At 33.3% G+C, this 23,073-nt stretch overlaps 1 protein-coding gene across 1 annotated transcript in view; it reads left to right on the top strand.

The window, feature by feature from the left end:
- The first annotated feature begins 8,495 nt into the window (after positions 1-8,495).
- LOC142320203 (TBC1 domain family member 19) overlaps positions 8,496-23,073 on the top strand; it is a 42,256-nt gene continuing 27,678 nt past the window's right edge. The window contains exons 1-4 of the mRNA XM_075357888.1: positions 8,496-8,652; positions 16,009-16,194; positions 16,659-16,797; positions 21,199-21,286. Of these exons, the coding sequence (XP_075214003.1) occupies positions 8,551-8,652; positions 16,009-16,194; positions 16,659-16,797; positions 21,199-21,286 (515 nt within the window). The 5' untranslated portion in view covers positions 8,496-8,550. The remainder of the gene's footprint in view (positions 8,653-16,008; positions 16,195-16,658; positions 16,798-21,198; positions 21,287-23,073) is intronic.

The raw sequence follows: 23,073 nt of genomic DNA, 5'->3' as shown, positions 1-23,073 counted from the left end.
GCAATGTGTCTTTTAAGAATTAAGCAATAACTAAAAAAAAAATTGATTGATTTTCATAGCAATATCTTGTTTGTTTTCTTGTAACAGTCAATTAACTGACATTAAGTCATAATAAACCTCACTAACTTCAGTTTTATCAAGAAATAAATAACCTATTACAGATCAGCAAGAGATTGCCCACCTAACACAAATTTTATATGTGTGAGGAATCTTACCATTAATATTTGGTTGTTACAAATACCTAATGATCATCCAGGTAAAACCAAAATTTTTTAGTAAAATAAACACAATCCAGCTCCTCAATAGTATTTTTACAAGAGATTGAAAGCACTAACAACAAAAACAATGCAAAGTGTTTGCAAAACTGTACAAGTTGTTTCTTTCAATTCATGAATGTCACGAATCTGTTAAGAATGTAATTTCTTGTGGTCTTGAAAGCTGCAGCTTTCAGTCAATCAGTCCAAACTATGCAAATAACTTTATAAAGATTTTCTCCATGAGGGAGCTAAATGCTTTTCATGTTCTCAAGAACTTGTATGGTTAATAGTGATAATCAACCTGGGATCTTTTGATTTTTTACACCCTCAGTCTAATGAAACTATGATTAAAATGTGATATTGTTGGCTTATTTGAAACTGTAGACTGGGAAAATTTAACTGAAATTCAACTTTCACTTTTTAAAGATTTTTAAATGAATTAGTTTCAGCAATAAACTTATGCTCATTTTTAGAAAATTGCAGCTGATGATTATTTTTAGCCATCAGGCTAGAGAAATGGTACTATTACATGACAATATTATTTGAACTTGTACATGCAGCTAAATTTAAGTGCAGAGTTGCCTTGTGATTAATAAAGGAAAATAACATTTATCCGTTTATAAGTTGTATACGCTCATTCTAAGGATTGTATAATTTTGAAATACCTGTGACATATAATTTTTTTAGTTTAGTTTCCTAATCATAACCAGACTAATCAACACGCTTATCTTCTATTCACTTTAGGTCAAATTTTAAAAGACAAATCTAAAGATTGACTCACTTGTAAGTGAATATGTTGGAGAAGATCTTTTCAGAGATATCTCTATTATGATGCTTGTATGTCTATACTGGTGCTTTTTTTTGATTTAATAACACCAATTTGGTTAGAAAGTCTCTAATATTTATGTGAATAATTTTATCTGATTGGGTTTAAACTCTAATAATATTTTCCAAATTTAGTGCATTTGTAAATTTTATGTAGTCACACTTAGGTTATTTACAAAAATTGATCATGTTGTATGCGTATTCTTTTTCTTTGCATCTGAGAAGTCTGTGAAGAGTCTGAAAAGTCTTCATTTTCTTTCAAGTCTGTGTTTCTATACGCCTGCATACATATAAATGCATTTACCAATTCATGGTGGCATATATGTATGAGAGTAAGTCAATTATTATCCGCAATTTAGTTATATTTTTGTTTATGTTGGTAGTACTGTCGCGTTGCGTAGATGATGCATGCGTGGTTTAATTGTTGTTATGTCTGTGCAGGTTTGTTGCTGCTAGGTTAGTTTCATTATTGCTACCCTGCTGTTAACCATGGTTGCTCCACTTTCTGTTTGCACCAAGGAAGGGGAACGTTCAGTGATCCGTTTTTTGTGGTCAGAATGTGTATCAGGAGCCGAAATTCATCAAAGACTTTCGGTACAATATGGAAACAGTGTGTTGCTGCAACGGAGTGTCTACGAAAGGATTGAAAAATTCAAAAATGGTCGTACAAGTGTTATGCACAACAAAGGAGCCGTATTAGCCGTTTAGCCGTTTAGTGCCACAAATGAGGAAAACATTGAGCGTGCATGTGACATGGTTTTCTTAGACAGACAAGTAACTATTGATGAAGTGGCACATCATCTGCAAATTAGTCACGGTTCTGCCTATGAAATCATCCACAACAGACTTGGGTTCATAAAATCTGTGCAAGGTGGGTTCCAAAACAACTTACATAGTTGCATAAATAAACATGCTTGGACATTGCCAAAAACATTTGGACCGCTATGATAACAAACGAGACATCTTCTTAGACAGAATCATCACTGGTGACGAAACATGGATCCATAATTACGAGCCGGAGAGTAAACGGCAGAGTATGGAATGGAAACATCCAAATTCACCCTGAAAAAAAGAGTTCAAGACCCAACCATTCGCAGAAAAACTGATGCTTACGGTTTTTTGGGACTCACAAGGCCCAATACTGGAACATTATGAGAAAAGGGGCACGACAATAAACAGTGCGCGTTTCAGTGAAATGCTTACTGCCAAGCCGAAGCCTGCAGTTCAAAGCAATGCTGAGGACTGCTGTCAAAAGGTGTTGTGTTGTTGCACGACAATGCCCATCCAAATACTGCTGCCCATACTACTGAAATGCTCCAGAAACTCAAATTTGAAGTACTGGCTGATCCTCCGTATAGTCCTGATCTTGCCTCTTCTGACTACCACTTGTTTGGTCCACTCAAAGAGGCATAAGGGGCTGTCAATTTACCTCTGATGAAACAGTGAAAGAAGCGGTGTATTCCTGGCTTGCAGCTCAACCGAAAACCTTCTTTTATGACGGCACCAGGAAGCTTGTGCAGCAATGAACCAATGCATTGAAATGCAAGGGGACTATGTTGAAAAATGACGTACATATAAGTTTTCTATCTGTATTGCAATAAAATGTATAACTACATTGTGGATAATAATTGACTTACCCTTGTATGATCTATTAAAATGATTATACTAGATATTTTATTGTGATGAGTTTTTTACTATAGTTTTATGCTGGTGTGTGTATGTGTGTGTGGGTGTGTGTATTAGACAGTTTAATAACTTGATATTGCTGATTGTTTGTTTGAAGTGATTTAACATGGGAATAAAATGTGCAGGTTGTGGGATATACTATATTTATATGTACTATATTTTCAGCTTCCTGTGTTCATGTTTTACGAGTTGTATGTTGGAATATAATTTATTAAGGAATGTATTACATTGTCTTATGATGACGTTTTTGTAGAAATATGAATGTTTTTAAAGTGTTTAACAAATATTTTGGGTAGGAAGCAAGAAACAGGTGAGGTCATTGGTAGACACTGGATGAGGGTGATATTTATTATTTATATGAAATAGTTTTGTTCTATTATGATCTGTGTTGGTTATTAATTGTGTTAATGTTCTAATGATGTATTATTTTTTAAATGTTTTAGTTAATAATAATAATAATGATAATTTTTATGCTGGTATGTTACTAAAAGAATTGATTATGTCATAGAATGCAAGTGGGAGTTATTTAAAACTATTAGTTTTTAAACAAACCAAAAAAAATCTAAACAGATACAAAAGCATTTAAAAGCCCTCTTTAGCAAACAGTAAATATCTACCAATCATCATCTCATTGAAAAATTGTGGGCAAGGCATTATCAATTACCCTAAGATCAGGGCATTCGCTCTGTGACTACAAAAAAAAAGAAAGAGAACATTATTTCTCTTCCTTCCTCTTTTTTTATCAATTATTCTTTTATCCTTGGACAACTGCTATGATATCCTTGGACAGTTACTCTAGTTTCATCTGTAACACCATGGGTGGTACCTTATGATAACTGACAGGACAGCTGCTTCTTTATAAAATGTTTAATGTGTGGTTATCCTTGTGTATCTTATAAATTCTGTCTGTTTCTAACAGTAACCTTGATATTCTACACGTACACAAAAAAGGATCAGTCATAATACACTTGAACATTGTGAAATACATAAACATGAAAACATATAAAATATGCTAAATGAACTGACATGTCACATTTTGATGTCATTCATATTCTCATGTAATTAGGGTAGTTCAAAAAATTGCACGCTACAACTTCAGATGTTCTCATGTTGCAAACAGCAGCAGTCATTAAAAATAAGTTTAAAAAATTCTGTATTTACTAAATTTGGTTCAATATGCCATTTAAAAAGTTGATAACTAAATAATTTTCATCACTAAGTGTCATGGACAAAAAATTAGTAAAGGTGTAAAATTGTATAGTGTCAGTTTAGCCTTGATTGTGTTGAGGAATAGTGTGATATTTCTAATTAACCTTTTTCCAAGTTTATGTGACCTAAGTTGATTGTGTCCATATACAGTAAATACCATGTTTTCATATGAGAGCTAGAGTGTACCACAAGTCTAAGAGATGTATCTTGTTTATAAATAAGGGCTAGTAACCTTCAGTCATCTTTTATATTTTCTTTAAATAGCTATCCTTTATTTCAGAAAGGGCTGGAAGTGATTAAAATTCAAACTGATTGTTGAATCATAATTTAATTTTTTCTCACTTTTGGAGTATTTATTTCTTATTTTATTGGTCAGTTAAATACAGAAAATGAACATAAAGGTTCATTCTACTTAAGGTTACCCTTTAATAGAATGTTTGTTTTCAATGAACTGTCAACACTTTTAATTTCGTCTAGAAAACGTCTAAACATTTGTGTAGCCAAGCATTGAAAAGAATGGAGGACATATTATTTACATATTCACTACTATTTTGTATGAATAGAACTATTTCCTGTACAGTGTATGGTATTAAGAACAATAAACTTTTCCCCAAATGACTGTAAGGTATAACTTTTAAAATTGTTAAAAGTATAAATTCAAACTAGTAATTTAGTGTCAACATCGCATAAGTTTTACTGAAGGAATAATGCTCGTACGACAGATTAGTCTTAGTCTTACAGGATCTTGTTTCAACATCTCACACTGAAGAAAACTTTCTGGGGTAAACCACTGTTTCTCATTTCAGCAAATGTATAATTAGCAGGAATGTTTAAGAAAAATGGTCTGAATTGAGAACATGTAAAATCTACATTCTAATAAATTTTTAAATTGGCAAAATGTATTCAGGCATATTTTTCATTTAATCTTTACTTACAGAGTAGTGGAATTGGTTTTGGTGGGGGTTTGTGTGCTCCATTAATCATGCTGTGCCAGAGGTAGTAAAGCCATTGGTAGGGTCTCCTGAAGACAGGTCAAAAGTTAGGAGCCAGATTAATGTGTATAAAAGATGATTGCTACTAATAATTGGAAAGTTGCTGGAGGATAGAAGTGAACCAATAAAATTTTTAGCACAGGTATGTATGCCAAATAATCAGTATGAGGATGATTAGTTAAAGTAGATAAAAAATAAAAATAATGTAGTGAACAGATAAAAAAAAATTATGAAAGAGGAAGATAAAAAATGCTATAAGAAAATAATAACTTTCTTTTAATTTTTTAAAATTTTTTTGGGAGGGAGGTGGAAATGCATTTATGCACAGAGTGCCAGGCTCCCATTGGTAGTCTTACCAAACTGCCATCAGCAGATTACTGGCCAAAACTACCCCCCTCTCTACCAGGACTTGGTCCAAAACAGTTTTACACATTACTTCGGGCTGAGTCCTCTTATTCTAGCCTTCGAAAGCTACTATCTAGATTGCACCTGCTATTGGGCCATCAAGATGAACAAGGGAACAAGGCACACTGCTGGAGAGAACTAACGAAAACCATGGATGCAAACCTTTGGGGGCTGGGGTACAAAATAGTGACCCGGTAACTGGGAGTCTCTTGGTCACCAGCTCCACTAGTTGAGGCTAAAGCGGAGCATATCATTAAGTCACTGTTCTTGGACTACTGGGTTTGTGTTGAGCTGGACTTCAGCAACTTCCCGTCTTCTCGTTGGGGGTCATGGAGGGAGTACTACAGTTGCTGAAGATCAGAAAAGCCCCTAGTCCCGATGGCATAACAGGCGAGGTCCTCAAGCAGGTGAGGCGCTGCAAGCACCGTCTGCTTCTAGACATATACAATGCATGTCTGGAGGTTGGGGCCTCCAGTGCCAGATGGAACACCACACATCTTATGCTGATCCCCAAGGGCAAAGGAGACTTGTAGTCGCCATCCTCCTACTGCCTATTGTGCACACTTGACACAGCTGGGAGGGTATTGGAGACGTTCTAAAGGGAGTGTCTGATTATGGCAATGAATCAGGTAGGTAGCCTGTCGTCCAACTAGTAAGATCTAGGGTCAGTCGACCCTAGACACAATCCAAGAGCTTGGTTGAGGCAGTGCAGCGAGCAGAGAACCAGAATCATTTTTCATGTTGTGTCATTTTTCTGCAGAGTGCCAGGCTGCAACTGGTGGTCTTACCAAACCACCATCAGCAGATTACTGGCTAAAACCACTCTCCTTTCTACAAGGACTTGTCCTTCTCATTACATTGAATGTGAAAAACGCATTCAACTGCACGGTGGAGCAATATGCTTCTGGCCCTGGAGCATTCGTTCCACATTCTTAACCTCCTCAGAAAGGAACCATGATCTCATCTACGAGACCACATCCTTTAATTATGCCACAGTTGGCTGTTCACCCTGCTATCCTGTGAGAAACTGTAGTTAACATTTGTTGATGATTCATCCTTTTTTGCATTGAACTACTGTACTCATTTCGGTTTAGTCAAGTAAAGATTGAATGCATATTCAGTTTAGAATTTTAATTAGTTTGTAAAACTGAATGATTGCATTCATTACTGGTGGCAAATTAAAAGTTATTTGTGAAGCTGAGGAAATTGCTAATTGGGCAGCATGCCCTAAATATAACATTCCAGAATAATATACAAGAGAATTGAAAAAGAAAACACAGAAGCTTAAGAGTCGTAATAAAGTAGAACATTTTGTAGTACAATGTGATAGTTTCCATAAGCAGAAGATCAACTATCCTCTTAATTCAAGAGAGGTCCAGTGAGGGTTTGCTATAATAATAGATATAGCACAATTAGTGAAATAATGTCAAATATTGAATGAAGATTTTAAGCAATTTGAGGATGGCTATGTTGTTTCATGAACTATCTATAAGTAAACACATTTGCCAATTTTTGTTGCATGTTAATGGATAAAATATTTTGCCTTTCAGAATTATGTAATTCAATTTCAAGAAGAATGTAAATGTTTAATTGGGAAAATAAAAAACCCCAATAAAATCCCAGTTTACTTCAATATGTCAACAGATTCAACAATTAATGCAGTTGGGGATAATATGGTTGACATACACACTTGTGATTATGAGTAACAACAATGTACACTGCTTTCAGGAAGTAAAAAACTTTGACCATTTATTATATATAAAAGAAAATCCTTCCAAAGGCTGGTGTGATAGTTAAGTGCCAAAAAAAGGTATAGATGGACAGCACACTAATATTAACCTGGATAAAATATTTTTTGTGGATGCATCATCTCACTGATATTTTAAAATTGAAAAATATGGCAGTTTCGGTTATAGATAATGTAAAGAAAGTCTTCAAGAAGGTAAAACAGAGAACTTTGAATTCTTGATGGAATGACATTTTTACTCCTGCCACTCTTATTTGCAGTAATCAGTCTTTTGAAACTTATTTAAAATCTTTTTGTTCAGAGATAATGGTAACTACAGATCATGAAACGGTTCATGAAGGAAGACTGAAGAAGTCTCAGTCACATATGGATGAGTTTTGGTACATGGAACCTCTAAATGATCTTATTGTAAAGAGTTCAGGGAATTCTGCATTTCTAATAGTCTTGGGATTAAAGGTTGAGCAATATGGAAACACAAAGATGATCAGCTTTTTTTGAAGAAGGTTTTTAAACAGCAATAGTGATTAAAAATTAATAAGATATCCTTCTCCTTTTTTATTAGCATTCTAATTACATTGAATGATTGTATGATCATTAAAAGCTCATATTTACAGTAAATTGTTTTTGATTTCTTTAAAATATTTCATATCGCTTTATTTCAATGTCTACTAGTATGTTTCTGAGAGTGGTAAATTTGAACTTTTTTTAAGTTGTACAAATGCTACCAGTCAATACAATTTGTTGTAATATGAAATGTAGTAACAAGAATTTTGATTAATGTAAGCATGTAAAGTAACAAAAACATTTACATGTTAATTTTTCCAAAAAAATTAACCTGTATTTTTGGATGCGTATAATAGTGAATTAATAAGTTGTCCCCAATTAATTAATCAACTGATTGATTATTGGTATGAGCTGACCAAAGCATTGTCTGGGATGAAATGACAAAAACGAAAATTAAGAATCATTAATAAAAATAAAGAATTAAGGATGAGATTAAATACGCATTTTTTCGTTTATCTTTATTCTTGAGAAATTAGTAAAAAACAGTATACTAATACAAGAATAGAAAGTCATATTGAAATATGGTTTCTGATAATATATAATTCTAGAAACAGTATCTTTTTTTAAACAATATTAGAGCAAGGATTTTGTTCTTTTAGCGATACAGCACAATTTTATTAATAAATTAACAATCCGCCGTACGAAATGAAGTGGACAAAAGACATCTAAAGACGGCAACTCCGGAATGCTGAAAATCACTGAACAAACTCGATAACAGAATAACTAGAAGCATAAACGTATGCTAATCGATAATAACAAACGTAGAAAAACGATAGTGCTCGATTTATTTAAGTGTCGGATAGGGCAGTTTTGGCGTGTAAGAAGTTTGAGAGTTAACTCAAATTTTTTTATATAAAAGGGAAAAATGAGTGATTTAAAAGACAAAAGTATTCATTTAACAGCTGAAAAATTAGCTGAAGAAATAAAAGTAATGAAAGTATACAAGAATTTTTATACAGATCTACAGGTTTGTGTTTGGTGTTATGATAAAAGATACGTGAATTTTCATGATTTATTTTTATAGAACTGTTTTGTTATGTAGTCATTTAAAGTAACAAGTTTGATAATGAATAAAAAAAGTTTTGTTAGTGCATTTTTGTTGCGGTTAACTTACATTCAACAAAGATGTTGCTTAGCAACATTATACTGTACTTGTTAAGGTAAAGTATCGTAGATGTCAGTAGCGCCTCGGCCTTTCACCCGGAGGTCCCGGGTTCGAATCCCGGCATTTTTCATACACGCTACAAATCATTCATCTCATCCTCTGTACAGTAATGCTTAACTGCGGCCCCGGAGGTTAAACAAAAAAAAAAAAAAAAAGGTATCAGTAGCGCCACCCACCGGTTTGGTTAGTGGTGAACACGTCTTTGCAAATCAGCTGATTTCCAAGTCTAGTGTTCCAACGTTTAAATCCTAGTAAAGGCAGGTTACTTTTATACGGATTTGAATACTAGATCGTCGATTCCAGTGTTCTTTGGTGGTTGGGTTTCAATTAACAACACATCATAGAAATGGTTGACCTGAGATTACACAAGACTACAGTTCATTTACAGTCACACATATTGTACTCATTCATCCTCTGCAGTAATACCTGACGGTGATTCCGGGAGGCTAAACGGGAAAAATAGAAAAAAAAAGTATCAGTAGTGTGGTAAACGTGTTCACTGTGTTGCAGTGAACTTAATAAATAGTTTTTTAGTTGACCGTTTTCTTGACTATAATTTTATAGGCACTTTGTTTTTTTATTTACCATGATAAACCATTGCCATTTATATATTGGTAAATGTTTGTTGGTTTTGAAATTTTTGTGACCTCATGTTTCTTGAGTATTGTGATTTGGAGCTTCAAAATGAAAATTTCCTAAAATATAGGATGAATACCACTGATTTAAACATTTCTGGTTAATAAAAACAATTTCCAGTTCATGACCCGATATTGTACATAAATTATTGCCAAATCATAAAAATGCCCGAAAATAAAAGTTTTAGTTCTTTAATTCAATGAATACATGAGTTAAGTATTTGACTCGCCGTTTGAAAATTGATCTATTTTATGGTATGTATATTTGGGGTTTGGATTAATTCATATGGTTAATGTTCTACAAGCTTTGGTGGATCATTGTTGCCATTATATTGTAGTTGTTACTTACTTACCCATTAGAAAAAAAAAATTAAAAATAAAAACAGTAAAAAAATGATGCATTCTACCCGTGGTCATCAATATATCATTCACCAAGTATTCTTATCTAGCTATGTGATAAGCATTTTTAGTAATAGGGATAATTTTTACTAAAAACATTGGAATCAGTTAATGAATGATTATATGAGTTGAATTTGTATAAACTGTACCATACTCTAAGTATATTACATAAAGAAGCTTAGTGAGTTTCTTTTTAATTTTTAATATGGCAGAGTTGTAGCATCTTTGATTTTTATCTTGAAGGTTGAGTTCAAATCCAGATCATGCTTGTGATTTTCTTGCTCAATACAAAATTAATTTCTAACTATTACAATCAGAAGGTGTAATTGAGAGTATAATATCTGTGGTTACTTGTAGAATAAAGTAATACATACAGTGTATGAAGTAAAACATCTGCATGGGTACTCTGACATAGTACTGAGTACAATATACTGAATATGTTGCGTTTTGTACCTTCAATTTTGAGAAATTTGTAATTGCTGCATTGAAATTTATAAGTAAACAATATTATCCTGTCTTTTAATTTATTAAAATCAGGTTGAACTGTTTTGGAGGTAAGAGTTTTTGTGGTAGTTTTTATTTTCACATTTCTTTAGTATGTGTGTAATGACCTTTTTTTGTCACAAGTCCTGGCTGGACGGTATGTATCTAAAATGAAAGTTTGTGTATAGATAAAAATATATTTCCCATGGTATTGTTTGATTTCATATAAAATTAAAGCTAATTGTTATTATGGGTTATGTATGTTTATTCCAGTGTGAAGTATTGATAAATTGATTTTAATGAAACTTGGAGGCTGATTTTTTTTATTTTTAACTTTTATCTGCTTTAACTTAAAATGTTTGCCATTCACCAGCATACCTTTCTTGACTTTTTTAATATTTGTTTAATCAATGTATTTAATTTATAACTATAAAATTTAATATAATTTTTGTGAGAAATATATTTTTTAAATTTAATTTCACAAACAGCCCTTGCAGAGAAAGAGATATATTCAGATTAATCCCTTAACATGTATATTATATGTTACAGGAGAGGATTCTTGTATGTCTGATATTGCCATCCATTTCCACTTCTCAAATGTTCTTAACATTTTGTAGATGTATAAGTTTCTGAACAATAAAATTGACAGATTTCTAAATAATGTCACTGTTTAAATCCAAATGTATTAAATTATATGCACTAAAATATTATAAAATATTGGTGGTAGAGTGTGATTTGCTTTAAGTGTTAGTTATGTGCCTTCCATTTTTTTTAATAATTATAAAAAAAATTGATTTTGAATAATTTTTTTTATCGCATGTTGATTTCAACATTAAAAACATCAATATTTTATGAAATTAGTTTTCAAATGATCATTATGCTTTTTCAGAATTCCTTGAGTTTACAATTAACCTCAAATATTTGATTTCTTAAACTTGTTCAGTTTCTAATAGCATGCAAAGATATTATTGTATTTTGTATGCTAAGATATGGTATCTTAATTGATTATGAAAAACAAATTTATTGTAATATTATTAAATACTATACATTTTGTTTTTAGACTCACTACTGTGTAATATTTTGTAAATTATGTGTAAAATAAGGCCTTGTCTCAGTGCAAGTAGTGAATACCTTTGAATTATACCTTGCATCAAATATTTATATAAATAAGAATTAGAGAACTCAAAAGTGTTGTCCTCCTGGGATACCATCCTTTAATACGTCTTTTTCAGCTGCATGCGTATTCATTCTACTTGCTGCTGTACATTAAGCATGAGCAAAACAAACTGCAGGCCATATTTCTAACATTTTTAATTTACGTTCTCAAAAGCAGCAAACTGTCAACAGTGTTGAAAGCTCTCAAGACAATTACTAACAAATCTGCATAATACATTGTTTAATTAATAATTAATTTTAATCATGAAATTCAGCAAAACTTTGCCAGTATTTTTCCCACTCCTAAACAAACACCAACTGCCCTTTACTGAAAGCATTAGACTTTTAAAAAATATGATCAATCTTCTCTTTTAAAGTTTCTCTAGTTTGTTACTGAAAATATATGTGCTGACTAGTGGAATTTATTTTATGCTCTTACTATACGATGGTTTAACAATAGTTTTCTTAGAATTTTTGGAAACTTACAGTGGCTTATACTAAAATCAAGACTGGTTGTGATAGGTTCCTACGGTGGCCTCGGCCAATGGATGGACCCTTGGGTAGTAGCCAGTTAGCTGATCTGAGAGTGCCTGGAGCCATCATGACCTTCGATTCTGGGGAGGCGTCTGTTAACTGCAGGCGGAGATCTGGGAAAAAGTAGTGGTCTCTGATTTTAGCGTGCTGCATGCAAAATATAGTTCTGCTAGGAGGAGATACCAGTGGCACCTCCTAACAGAGATTATCATTGATAACGTGCCTGCTGAGAGTCTGTGGATATACCGGCGTGTCTTTAGTGAGTACATTCATGCCATCAAGAAAGCCAAATTCAAGTTTTGGCAAGACTCCATGCATGAGTTGCAGTGTAACCCCTGGCAGCTCGTGTAGACAAGTTACTGGCCAAAGCCATTGCATGTGCTGTCTAGTGTTTGATGCGGGTTTGGTGGTTGGGACCACACTTTAACATGTGTGTACGACTTATCACACGTTCCTGGATACTCTATTTCCAGATGCTCCAGAGGGTGAATTAGAAGTCTGTGTTAGGGTGGGTGAGACACCATTCCCTGGCATACAGGCTGTGGAACCCGTAGATATAGACCAAGTGGTTTCTTGAATGACACTGAGAAAGACACCGGGGATTGACCAACTGGACCTGGATATTTTCTATCATCTGCTGCCTGTCATAAGAGAGCCGCTTGGCAGGCTGTTTTTGGGATGCCTAAGCTGGGGTTGCTTTCCAACTTGTTGGAAGGTGGCTTTGGTGAGAGTGCTCTTAAAATCAGGAAAGGATCTGAGTGAGGTCAGCAATTATCAACCCATCAGCCTCTTACTGGTAATTGGCAAGTTGCTTGAAAGGCTGCTTGTGGAACGACTATGGGAAAATATCGATATGAACTCTCTTCTAAATCGAGGCCAGTATCGCTTCATAAAAGGGGTTGGCACTGAGGATTGCATCATAAATGCTCTTTCCGAGGTGGAATGTGCTGACTGTAAATATGCTTTGGCAGTTTTTATTGACATAGAGGCCTTCCTTGTGTTGGAGTTCTGTCCTTTATGAGTTGGAACGCTGCAATGTTTAATTATTTTATCTACAATTGTTGAAAAGAAAAAAAATTGAAAATAAAACACCATAAAGACACATTGAAATCAATAGAAGAAGAATTTAACAAAATGCAGTCAAAAGACTACCACAAAACCTTCAAAAAACAACTCCAAAAAATATGAACCCCCAACTTTACTAATGAAGGATCAAAACCATACATAATATAGCCCATCATGATAAAGACAATGTGGAAAACCTAGCTAAATATTTTAAAAAACTCCCAAATTTTGAAGAACCAACAGAATTCCTAAAGTTTGACGCAGCACACCAATAACAATACTAGTGGAAAACAAAAATTGCCCTTTATCAACAGCTTGTCTACATCCGGATCAAAGAAGAACTACCAGAACACTAGAAGACAGCCCTCATTCACCTGCTACACATAAGCAGATAAAACAGATCCTAACAACTACAGGGGAATCTCACTTGTAGACACAACATACAAAATCATATCAACAATCATATTTAACAGGATTGGTTTACAACCCGAAAAAGAAGTAGCAGAGTACCAGGGAGGATTCAGACCCAGGAGGAGCTGTTCAGACCAGATCAGAAAAAGAAGCAGAGAGATGGTAATAACAATTTTAGACTTTAAGAAAGTATACGATTACACAGTGATGGTTCACATACAGGCACTGTGGAACCGCTATTATCGATAAAATTCAATGTAATGAGTCCTTTTTACTTGTACAATATATAATCCTTAAGCTGAATGTCAGTAGCCATCTCCCATTTTATGAAAAAAATACAAAAATCTTTGTATGGAATGTGCGCTTCACAGTTCCAGCAGTGCGGTGTTTGGCTGTTGTGTGCATGCATACATAGGAAGCTGTACGCGAGGCTGTGAGGGAGGGAGTGCACTGTTGCTCCAGCAGTGCCAATCCTGGTGTGCTGGTGGAGGGTAGTTTTTTTTTTACACCGTATGTGTATGAAATGCTCCTTGTTGGTTTCCTTTTCTAGTTTTGTCAGTGGAAGGAATATGAAAGTGGTTTAGTTGTTTTTTCAGGGATATTGATTTGCGGAAATCAAGGGCTCTTTGATTGTCAAATCTGTCCAAAAACAAGCAGGATGGGTGAAAGGAAGGTAATTTGTAAAAACTAATTATGTGTTTGTTTCTGTGTGCATAGAAATTTAAATTAAGCACCGCTGGAATATATTGTTTTTAAGCAGACATTTTATTAAGTTATTATCTAATAATACTAAAAAATATTATTTGTATTGAAATTTTATTATTTATTTGGTTAAACTGGGCACCATGTTCTTGAATGTGATAAAGTGTAGAATTAAATTATTATCCTGCTTCCAGCTTATTCTATTTGATTTATTTTTTTTTTGGTTCTTTTATTTTACAGAAGACTTTAACTGTGGCCTTGAAAATGCCCAGAAAAAGATTTTCTGGTGCAGCATTCCCACTAATTTTAACTACGAGTTGCCACTGCGATTACATTTCAGAACTGTTTGAGACCAAAACAGGACTGCAACAAGACGATGGATTTTCATAGCTACTATTCAACTATGCTCTGGAGATGTTAATGACGGAATGGCTCAAAAAATGCCCCCCAAAAATAAAATAGGCCAAAAAATCAAATAAAACTGCTTTGGTTTCACCAGCGACTTGGCACTGTTAGCAAACAACATTGATGAAACTAAAACAGATATTAGAACTTCAAAACATTATAAACAAAATTGGCCTCAAAATATCATTTGAAAAGACTGAAATTATGCCCCAAAAACTAATACAATTAATAGAAGTAAACATAAATGGTAATAAAGTTAAAATAGTAACCCACTTTAAATACCTTGGAGAAATAATAACAAACAGCCTAAACAAAAATACCTCAATCCAAAGAAGAAGAAACTAGTCAGCAAAAGTTAACCTGAAACACCTATAGTAAAAAATGCCTGTCCATAAATGCATAAAACTAGGAGCCACATATACAGCAGAAACACTCTTCCACCTGAAGAAACAATCAAAGATGGACAGCTTCTAGAAAATCGAAAGAAAAACCTGCATCAACAAAAAGTATCAGAAAGACTATCAGTGGTGGATCATGTCCAACAAAGCTATGTCAAAGAGTTAGAACTCATCACTGATACCGTGCATAAGAGGAGATTAGGATTCTTTGGACACATCATAAGGATGTAAGATTTGAACCTTCTGAAACAGCTGGTACATACAATCTCGACCTGAAATACCAAGACAGAATGCAGATGGATACAAGTAATAAAAGAGGATCTGATGGAAATTGGGCTTACATCAGAAGACAATACAGATAAGATAAAATTAAACGAAAAAATCAAAGACAAAAACGCTTCACACTTGCAAGAAAGAAACTCGCAACATGAACATTTCAAAACCAGAAAGGGATAGAAGTCGAAATGTATGAAAAAGCATTGGGAGGACCACAAGGCTTGAACAGTCCCTTCGAAGAGACTTGGATAATGGACTGACTAAAGTGATCCTAAATGGTCATAAAAGATGAAAAGGAAAATATTGGAAATATTTGTGTTTTTCTAATTGTTATTTAAGCGGAGCAATAAATTTGTTACTAGAGAGAGAAGTGTACAGTTTTATGTACCTGAGCATTATTAATGGAGTCAGGTGCGTAATGAACTGAAATATTTTTTATAAAAATAAAATAAGCATTAAATGAGGTTGTGTTTTAATTTTTTTTTGTTTCTGCAAGTGTATAACAAAAAATTCAATTCCTATAAAAGGTATTAAAGTAGCCTTACTATTTTAATAAAAGCTTGGCAATTTAATTGTTAAGATGTTATATGAAATATTTTCTTTTACACGATTATTAAGGAAAACAGATTACTCAATAATTAATTTTTTATGTGTTCAAAAATTTCATTAAAAATGTGCTTTTTTGACTTTTGTAGAAATTAGTTTCATCTTCAGCGGTTGATTCTGAAAATTTTCGTGGAACATTATTAACTGCTATGAGAGAGACAGGAATGGAAACTGAACTTAGAAATACTGTTTTTCATTGGGCACGTAATCATCGTTTACAGCCTGTTCATGCTTATCCATTGAAAGAACCATTAGCATATTTGCGAAAGGCGCAGGTATGTTTTTAATTCTAAGTTGGAATATTATTATTGTTGATTAATGTACTTTCCTCTATTTATATGGCCATTAGAATTAAGAAATTATTGTCTGTCTAGTTTGAATTCTGTCATATAGGTCTGTTATCAACTGGATACAGTATTTTATTGATGTATCAGTACTAAAACTTACTTACATATTACTAACTTAAACCATGCTTTTGATATATAATGACGCAATGTTATTAATTTGGAACTCATCAAAGATGACTTAAAAAAAATTTATTAAACATTTTTCTGTGCATGTATTTCGTGGTAGGAATTATTAAACGCATCTTAATGAAGAGAAGTTTATTTATTTTTGTTATTTAAAGTATTTTTTACTGTATGGAATTAATCTTAAACTTTTTTTTTATTTCTTTAGGTATTTTGTTATGATATGAAAAAAAAATTGCTTGTCACAAGTTTATGGTATTCTTTTGTAGACCCAATGGGAGAAAAGGATTCATAAATCTCTCAATTCGATGTGTTCTGAAATTGGAGTCTCATTAGCCCGATTTAGACTTGCTTCTGATCGTGATGAAATTGAAGAGAAATGGAATGAATTGAGCACATATGATGTAGGTATGGTAAATATCAAAGTTTATTAAATATTTTGTTTTTTCTGTTTAAAACATACTGCTGTGAATTGTACAAGATAGATTCAGAAAATTTCTGTAATTAGTTAATTTACCATAAATTACTCTATGAAAAAGTTATACGTTTCCTTCAAAATAGTCTCCTTTGCTTTTGCCGAATTCTATAAAATTGTTAGCAACATTCTATTTTCAATTATCATTCACAGCTATTTCATCACATCGGTCATCATGTCAGCGTTATTGTATATTTTCCCCTTCAGACCATTTGCCAAGTGAGGAAAAAAGCAAAAGAAAGCTGGAGCCTAGTTGGAAGAGTATGGTATGGAGGCCCCAAAGTTGTTACATTTTATGTGTCAGATATTCTTTAACAAACACATATTGATGTTCGGTTTGTTGTCATGAAAACAAAATCCAATACTTTTTTCTCATTTTTCAGGATGCTTTTTTCTGACTGTATCCCTTAACCTAAGAAGGATATTGACATACTTCTCCCTGATCACTGTGAATAAAACTTTGTAAAGAATACTCTGCAAATAAAAAAACTCCAGAATAATTTTCCTTTGCTCTTATCCAAACAAAATTTCTGTGATTTGGAAATGATGATTTTTACTCTGACAGCCAATGTTTTGTCTGTGGATTGTACAAAAAACAATAAGTTTCGTTTGCTGTTATCTCAGAGAATTTTGATATATATTTGTTATATATCAAATGGGAAACATATAATGTGGCTGAATTGTAACATTATGGGTGCTGCCAACATAAAAACCAAATATTTCCTTAAATGATTGCTATTTTAAACTGCTTGAGATAATTTTGAAAATTTTCTGAACCTACCTTATATGTATAACATATCATGTCATACTTTACATGATGAAATTTAAGACAAAAAAAAATTGTGTTGCTAACCATGAAATAGGGTATAGAAGTTGTTTATTTGAGTCATTAAATAAGTTGCTGTATCTTACTTTTAAAATCTCTGTGAAAAAAAACATGTACAGTTTATAAGGTTGACAATACAATAGTATTTTGATTACATTTGCTGTTAAACATTGCTCATTAATACAGGCAGTGTTCTTATGTTAGACTTATGGACAATAACTTGTTTATTTAAAGTTTGTCATTTTGGGTTTTTAACAATTCTATTATAGATTAATATTTTAGGTGTTGTAATTTCAGACTGCTTTATAATTTGCATGGTAATATATCTGAAAAACGTAATGACTTCAAACATTAATTATAAACTTTGGAAAAAAAAACATTTAATGCCAGAATATTTCGTTCACCAACCATAAATAGTTTGTACTTCATATTGTCATAATATTCCATAGTAACTCCATGTAGTTGATACTATCAGATTGTTCTGATACTTTGTCTACTCTACGTATAGCTACTACACCTAGTTATTTTTACTTAAATAGTTTATTAAAAATGGTTAAAGAAACTAATCATAGAAAAAATTATTTTATGGAGTTAATAATAATTATCATCAAAAAATAATTTAAAAAAATTATGTTCTCTATTTTTTGACTGCCATGGAGTTTTTATCCTTTAATTTTCATTTGCAGTGAGTTGGTTAATAAGTACTGTATCTTTATTACAGAAGTATTACTGCTTAAGTAAAAACTATTAATCACCAATGTTTCATCATGATTTGAATATTAGAAAAAATGTTTCCTTCTGTATTTTTTTTTTAAACTGCATATGCAATTATTGTCCATTGACCTTTGTTTTTTTTTTTTGTCTTCAGTCATTTGACTGGTTTGATGCAGCTCTCCAAGATTCCCTATCTAGTGCTAGTCGTTTCATTTCAGTATACCCTCTACATCCTACATCCCTAACAATTTGTTTTACATATTCCAAACGTGGCCTGCCTACACAATTTTTCCCTTCTACCTGTCCTTCCAAAATTAAAGCGACTATTCCAGGATGCCTTAGTATGTGGCCTATAAGTCTGTCTCTTCTTTTAACTATATTTTTCCAAATGCTTCTTTCTTCATCTATTTGCCGCAATACCTCCTCATTTGTCACTTTATCCACCCATCTGATTTTTAACATTCTCCTATAGCACCACATTTCAAAAGCTTCTAACCTTTTCTTCTCAGATACTCCGATTGTCCAAGTTTCACTTCCATATAAAGCGACACTCCAAACATACACTTTCAAAAATCTTTTCCTGACATTTAAATTAATTTTTGATGTAAACAACTTATATTTCTTACTGAAGGCTCGTTTAGCTTGTGCTATTCGGCATTTTATATCGCTCCTGCTTCGTCCATCTTTAGTAATTCTACTTCCCAAATAACAAAATTCTTCTACCTCCATAATCTTTTCTCCTCCTATTTTCACATTCAGTGGTCCATCTTTGTTATTTCTACTACATTTCATTACTTTTGTTTTGTTCTTGTTTATTTTCATGCGATAGTTCTTGCGTAGGACTTCATCTATGCCGTTCATTGTTTCTTCTAAATCCTTTTTATTCTCGGCTAGAATTACTATATCATCAGCAAATCGTAGCATCTTTATCTTTTCACCTTGTACTGTTACTCCGAATCTAAATTGTTCTTTAACATCATTAACTGCTAGTTCCATGTAAAGATTAAAAAGTAACGGAGATAGAGAACATCCTTGTCGGACTCCCTTTCTTATTATGGCTTCTTTCTTATGTTCTTCAATTGCTACTGTTGCTGTTTGGTTCCTGTACATGTTAGCAATTGTTCTTCTATCTCTGTATTTGAACCCTAATTTTTTTAAAATGCTGAACATTTTATTCCAGTCTACGTTATCGAATGCCTTTTCTAGGTCTATAAACGCCAAGTATGTTGGTTTGTTTTTCTTTAATCTTCCTTCTACTATTAATCTGAGGCCTAAAATTGCTTCCCTTGTCCCTATACTTTTCCTGAAACCAAATTGGTCTTCTCCTAACACTTCCTCCACTCTCCTCTCAATTCTTCTGTATAGAATTCTAGTTAAGATTTTTGATGCATGACTAGTTAAACTAATTGTTCTGTATTCTTCACATTTATCTGCCCCTGATTTCTTTGGTATCATTACTATAACACTTTTTTTGAAGTCTGACGGAAATTCCCCTTTTCATAAATATTACACACCAGTTTGTATAATCTATCAATCGCCTCCTCCCCTGCACTGCGCAGTAATTCTACAGGTATTCCGTCTATTCCAGGAGCTTTTCTGCCATTTAAATCTTTTAATGCTCTCTTAAATTCAGATCTCAGTATTGTTTCTCCCATTTCATCCTCCTCAACTTCCTCTTCTTCCTCTATAAAACCATTTTCTAATTCATTTCCTCCGTATAACTCTTCAATATATTCCACCCATCTATCGACTTTACCTTTCGTATTATATATGACCTTTGAAGTTTGACCTTTGAAGTTTTTGGAATTAATTTTGTGTATAGTTTATGTGTAATTGTTGTCAAGGTTTTGATTATTAGTTTTGTATACTGAGAATTTTCTGCCAAGGTCATTAATTGTGAGGTGTTGGTTTTTTAAACTAACCTTTGTTTCAACAAGGTCAACATCTGAACATAATTTCTCAAATCTCTCATCACAAAGTTTTTGTACAGTCGTTGTTAAAGTCCTGATGTATTCTATTTTTATTGCAGGTCTAATAATTTTGAATGATTCATACTGAAATTTTGGTAAATTTTAAGCCTTTTTGCTTTAAGGATTCACAGATTCAGACTTCATGATCAGCAGGACTGTTTATTTCTGCAGATCATGGGAAAGCAAACTACATACTACTGGTAAATTGGTTGATAGTTACTCAACCAGACGAATTGAAGCTTTTGCTTGTGCAATTTGATTCACTGTTGTCAAGCAATTTTTATTAGCTACAGGACAAATTTTGACATAGACCGAATATGTTTAGAGCTGATTTATTTCAGCTTAGCATTAGTGTATGGGACTCATGTGGTTAGAAATTAAAAATCTCTGATTATTAATGTAATAGACTGAACAATTGTTTTATCTCGTTTCATAATGCTGATCAATGAATGTATCCTTTTCTATATAATCAAAATGCAATAAATAATATTTATTTTAATATTTATGATAACTTAACTGATCTGTTTGAGAGATTAATGTCATCAGTAATCTGTTGTTGTAATAGTGTTTTATGACATTGCACTTAAGTTGATCAGATTAGAAATATAAGTACTTAAAATTTGATTAAGTTCTATATTTATTGGGTTTTAGTTAATGGTTCTGTCTTGAGGCATGAACAGTTTGAGTCTGTTCATGAACCATACCTCATAGATCATTTACATCATTCTCATTTCATAGAATACATTTCCCCATATTATAGGTTCTATTTCTCAGAAATAATAGTGAGAATTTAATAATTTTAATATGATTTTTTTTTCTTGCAGACTTATCACCTTATCGACCAGTTTATGCTCCTAAAGATTTCTTAGAAGTACTTTTATGGATTCGCAGCCCAAACTACAGACCAATAGAGTGAGCTAAATTATTAATTTCTGATGTAGTTTAGAAAAAGTTGTTTGAATGTTGAACCTTCAGAAACATAATTTTTTTAGAGAATTTAAGCAATTTTCCATTACATATATCACTTCTGAAAATTTTACATTCATTCCCAAAAATTACAATGATGCTGTGCCAAATGGGACCGAACTATAGGAATTTGTGACTGAAGGTTTCATAGGCAGAGTAGAATAAATAAAAATATATATATACGAGGGTTATTTTTTTTCAAGGTCCAATCGGTCGCAAAATCAAAACCCGTGCAAAAATCGGATGAACCTTTGCACATATGTGTTGCACAGCGTCTCTAGTATGGCCTTCAATCATGCTGCGTCACTTCATTTAGTTCTGAACTCGCAGCTAGCACGTAAACATGTCTACAACAATAGCATCTCCCGCCAAGTGTGAAGTGCGTGTGGTAATTCAATTTCTTCAGGCTGAGGGGTGTAATGCTGCTGAAATTCATTGACGAATAAGTAATGTGTACGGTGAAACTTCAATAAGTGACAGCAAAGTGCAACAATGGTGCAGGAACTTTAAAGCTGGACATACAGATGTTCATGATGCAGGCGGTCAGGGAAGGAGGTGAGTGTCAACCGGTGATCTCGTTGAGTGAGTGGATGAGGTAGTTCGAGAAAATCGTCGGTTCAGAATTTCTGTATTTAGTGATTCATTTCCTGAAATTTCAAGGTCAGCTCTCTACACCATTGTGAGTGATGGACTTCAGTACCGCAAACTGTGTGCGAGATGGGTTCCCAAGATGCTGTCCGACATCACAAAACAATGAGAATGGACGCCTTTCTAACGTTTCTCCAGCGCTACCACAATGAAGGAGAAGACTTTTTGAACAAAATTGTCACAGGGGATGAGACATGGGTCCATTTTGAAACTGAAGAAACAAAAGAACACTCCAAACAGTGGATGCATTCACATTCTCTCAGTAAACCAAAGAAGTTCAAGCGAACTTTCTCCAACAGAAAGTGTATGGCTACTGTGTTCTGGGACCGGAATGGAGTTCTCTTGGTGGAATTCATAGAACATGGCATGACCATCACTGCAGCCTCATACTGCGTGACTGTTCAACGTCTAAGAAGAGCAATTCAGAATAAGCGGAGAGGAATGTTGTCATCAGGCATTGTCTTTCTCCATGACAATGCTTTGCTGCACACTGCAGCTGTAACAAAGAAGCTCCTGCAGCGTTTTCATTGGGAAGTGTTTGATCACCCACCATGCAGCCTGGACTTGGCTCCATCTGATTTTCACCTCTTTGCTCACATGAAACGCTGGCTAGGAGGACAACATTTTGGCACAGACATCGAGCTGCAGGCTAGCATAGAAACACAGCTGAAAACACTGGTGGCTCCGTTCTATGACGAGGGTATTGGAAAGTTGGTACCACGCTACAACAAATGTCTAAATCTAAAATGGCGACTATGTAGAGAAATAGCGTAACTATGTAAGTACTTGTTACAAAAAAAAATTTTTTATTTTCACTGTGGTTTTAATTTCATGACCGATCGGACCTTGAAAAAAAAATAACCCTCGTATATATCTGAAGTTAATTCTGTTGAATGCTGCTTACATTTCTGAATATTTTACGACTCTAATGATGAGCTTTTTATATGTTTTGCATATTGTTTTTCATTTTCATTATTTGATGTTTAATTGATATTACATAGAGAGCGATTTAAGCTTTGTTAAAAATATTGAAATTTTAATACATCTTTGTAATAATTTGTTTTTCATGATTAATTTTAAAATGA

The sequence above is a fragment of the Lycorma delicatula genome, chromosome 2 (genome assembly GCF_047948215.1).
Source record: "Lycorma delicatula isolate Av1 chromosome 2, ASM4794821v1, whole genome shotgun sequence".
In the NCBI taxonomy this organism is placed as follows: Eukaryota; Metazoa; Arthropoda; class Insecta; order Hemiptera; family Fulgoridae; genus Lycorma; species Lycorma delicatula.
This window is presented reverse-complemented; position numbering and strand designations above follow the sequence as displayed.